The sequence below is a fragment of the Hipposideros armiger genome, unplaced genomic scaffold (genome assembly GCF_001890085.2).
Source record: "Hipposideros armiger isolate ML-2016 unplaced genomic scaffold, ASM189008v1 scaffold_15, whole genome shotgun sequence".
NCBI lineage: Eukaryota > Metazoa > Chordata > Mammalia > Chiroptera > Hipposideridae > Hipposideros > Hipposideros armiger.
In genome coordinates, this window is record NW_017731365.1 from 2,944,126 (window position 1) to 2,948,205 (window position 4,080).

General features: G+C 47.1%; 1 protein-coding gene across 2 annotated transcripts in view; it reads right to left on the reverse strand.

The window, feature by feature from the left end:
* NPFFR1 (neuropeptide FF receptor 1) overlaps positions 1–4,080 on the reverse strand; it is a 28,649-nt gene that overhangs the window by 8,819 nt on the left and 15,750 nt on the right. For both annotated transcript variants that reach the window (XM_019626483.1, XM_019626481.1), the window contains one exon: positions 841–1,155. In XM_019626483.1, the coding sequence (XP_019482028.1) occupies positions 841–1,030 (190 nt within the window). In that variant the 5' untranslated portion in view covers positions 1,031–1,155. The remainder of the gene's footprint in view (positions 1–840; positions 1,156–4,080) is intronic.

Genomic DNA, 4,080 nt, shown 5'->3' on the forward strand with positions numbered 1-4,080 from the left:
CTTCCTGGGTCCTAGAACCTATAGAAACTCAGGCTGTGACTCCCCTGCCCCAGGTCAGGTTAAGTCACTCCAGATGGGGCTCTGAGCTCAGAAGCTGCAGGCTCAGACCTCTAGGGGTCTCCACAGCTCTGGAAATCCAGTCCCAGGGTCTGCAGAGCCTTATTCTGAAATGCGAGAGAGTAGATGACAGGGGGATCTTTCTGACATTTGCAGGAATAACAGGCAGGAATTTGGAGGTCAGGTGGTCTAGTCCTGCTTGAAATCCTTCTACCAAATCCCTGCTCAATGGCCAGCCAGTCCCGACGTAGGCACTCCCAGTGACAGGGAGCTCGCTACCTGTAGGACAGAACTGTCTTTTGAGAACAGCACACGTAAGTGGATTTTTAGGTCCTTATTCAGAAAAAAACCTGACTCCCTACCACTTCTTCCCACTGGTTCTAGTTCTGCCTATAGGAGATGCCTGGGAGAGTAAGACTGAATGGTGTAGTTGCTAGGAATATGGGTGTGAGAATGTGGGACTTGACACTTAGCTGTGTTAACTGTATACCTATCCCTTAATCACTCTGAGCATCAGTTTTTTTTTGTCAATAAAATGGGGATAATAATAATACATGCTTCACTGGATTATTGTGAGGAGTAATTAAGATAATGCGGGAAGAGTTAAGTCACACAATGATGGAACAAAGAACATGATCAATTCATTGTATCTATTATCTAGTGTAATCCCTTAGCCACAAGACTGTCTTGAGAGTTGGAGACCATTGTGGCATCTTGGCCAAGAGAGCAGGCCAGCAATGAATCTGGGGGATGAATCCCACCGCCGCCATTGGCTATGCTCACCAGTGATGAGGTTGTCCACAAGGGTGGTGGGCATGCAGAAGATGCCCACCAGCAGGTCACTGACAGCCAGGTTGAGGATGAATATGTTGGTGACGGTGCGCATGTGCCGGTTCTTGAGCACGATGAAACAGACCAGGGAGTTGCCCACCATGCAGAGGAGGAAGATGAGCACGTAGGCCACAATGAACATGGCCGCCACTGGTGAGGAGTGCTGGTAGTAGGAGGAGAAGGTGAAGTGTGCAGCTGGGGTGGTCTCGGCGTGACTCCCATTCTGGCTTAGGGGCCAGCTGCTGTTGGGCAGCTGGGAGGGCTCCCCTAGGAGCAAAGGAACATAAGGGTCAGGATCCTAGACAAAGAAGAGAAGACTGACTTCTCACCCTTGGTGAGGCCATTCTGTGCTCCCAACCCTGATCATGTGCTCAACTCCAACTGTAAATGGGTACACTGATCCAAAACTTTCCACCCACAGCCACTGAAACCCTGATCTCACGCCACCCACCCCGTCCTGTCCACGGCTCATTTCCCAGTGTTGGCTATTCTCCATTTGCACATAATCCCTCTCCACCCCATCTAGACTCCACCCTTCTCAGCCCTGCTCCCTGCCCCAGAGCCTGACCTCTAAGGACTACATCACCCAGGTTCCCTTGCCCTCTGGTTTTCTGACTAGGTTCAGCCAATGGAGGCACCGAGGGAGATTGAAGGACTAGAGAAGAAAGAGGTCAGAGTATTCATCGACGGAGTCTCTCCCTGCCTGGCCCAGTTCTGCCTGTGGGGCTGTCTTTATGGGCACAGCTCCTGTTAGGTGACTCCTCTTCCGTGACTCTAGCTCTTGCAGGACCACAGTGACACTGTGCCCTTTCTGCACCGAAAGCTTCCTGTGATTGCCAGTCCCAGGTGGCTTCACCATCCCTTGCTGGTTCTCTTGCCCTCCCTTTTCTTCCTGTAAAGTTTCCCCTCCGCTAAACTCTCTTCAGTTAGACACTTTCTGAGTGTATCACCTATTTTCTTCTGAGACCCTGAGTGTTACACCCTCAACATCTTTGATGTCCTTCCTCATCATCTCTTTCATGGAACTTTAGTTGGGAAAGGCAAGAAGGCAGTCAGGGAAAGGAGAATGAAAGGGGACGCTGAACTAGGACAAAGGAGCAAAGGCACACATTAAATTCACCAGAAAATCATCCAAAGCCAAGGCCACCACCTATCCTGTACCTCCTCCCCTCATGGTGATCAGCTGCTTCATTTGCATAGCATTTAACAAAGCACTTCCATATCTATTATTTTATCTAACCCTCCCACTTGGAGATAAACAGGTTAGGTATCAGCCCCATTTGAAATGGGAGAACTGGGATCCCAGGGGTCCCCTGACTTGCTCAAGGTGGTACAGGAGTAGGCAGCAGAGTTGGCCCTGCTCTGTGTGTCTCTGAATCAGCCCCGGGTTTCAGTGTGTGTTTCTCCAGCCACGTTCGGAAGGGAGCAGCTCAGTGTCTAACCACAGCTCTGCTGGGACGTCTTTAGATGTGGTGTCTCATAATGTTATCTCATGAACTCTCCTCTTGCCTTCCTCTGGGATAGAATGTGGCTGTTCCAGGAGGTGAAGAGTCTTCAAGGAATCTCCTGTCCCATCCAGAGCTCAGCCACTAGCCTGGAGGCCCACCGGAGGCTTGGGACCTGGAGAATAAAGAGAGTCTGGGGGGAGCAGGCCCAATGAGCTGGTAAACTAGGGCTACAGGGACCAGCAGGTGGCACAGGGGGTGTAGAGGGCCTGCTGGTGGAGGTGGAGAAGCTGGAAGTTTCCAGTGCACAGTGAGAGGAGATAACACTCCCCTGCTTAGGCCCTCCAGGGGTGTCCAACTACACCCACACATCTTTCTTTTAATATGGAAAATGTCACACATGAACAAAAGAGAACGTTATAGTAAACATATACAAGAGTATGTAGTTTAATGGACATTACAAGAGAGAAGAGTATAAAGAGCCCCTGTGTATATATCACCCACCTCCAACAATTATCAACTCAAGGCCAATCTCGTTTCACCATACTCCCAACTCTCTGGATTATTTTGAAGTGAATATCATATGTCTTCCTTTCATTCATAAATATTTCAGTTTATATCTCTAAAAAGGACTAAAAAAAAAAACAAACAAAAAAAACCACAGTATCATTATCACCCCTAACAAAATTAACCATTATGTCATAATATTATCAATTATCCAGCACCCAAAATTCCCTGATTGTCATATAATTTTTACAATAATTGGTTTGTTTGAGTGAGGATCCAAATAAGATTTGTTTCCATTATTTATTATTATGTGGCAAATCACTCCAAATATAGCGGTGCTTCACTGTGGCTTGGCAAGTTGGGTGGTCCTTCTGCAGGTTTCTCTTGCGATCATTCATGCGGCTGTGGTCATCTGATGGCTTAGTGGAGCTGAAAGGCCCAAGACGAGCTGCACATGGCTGGTGTGTAATGCTGGCTACTGGCTAGGATGTCTTGGTTCTCCTCCACGTGGCCTCTCATCCTCCAGGAGGCTAGACTGGGCTTCTTCACAGCTTGGTTGTCTCAGGATTCCAGGACAGCAAGAGAAGAAGTGACTTCTTCTTAAGACCTAGGCTTCTTAAGACCTAGGCTCCAGAATTTCCACATCATCACTTATGCCACATTGTGTGCCACACTGTTGGCCAAGGCAAGTCACAAGGTCAGCCCAGATTCATGACAGAGGAGAAATAGTTTCTATCTCTTGAGAACAGGAAAACAATATTACAATGCAAAAGTGTGTGGACACAGGGGCTATGTCCATGATAAAATCTACACCATTTCCACACTGCATTTCATTGTGTTGCTCCTAAGTCTCTTTTAGTTTCTAGGTTCCCACTCTGCTTCTTTGCCTCCCGCCCCCTACAATTTAGTTGTCATATAAACCACTGGGTCATTTGTCTGTAGAATCTCTCACAGACTGGATTTTGCTGATTGCTCTCTTGTGATGTCATCTTCCATGTTCTACTCTCTGTCCCCTGTATTTCCTGTAACTCGTAGATAGAGGCTTCATCAGATTATTTGGTGGTCTCTCTTTTTTAAAAAAGGTATTTTTAATAAAATATAGCTAACATACAATATATTAGTTTCAGGTGTCCACCATAGTTATTCAACATTTACATACCTAAAGAAGCGATCACCATATGTCCAGCAACCCTCTGACACTGTACCACACTATCAAAATATTATCGACAATATTCCCTAT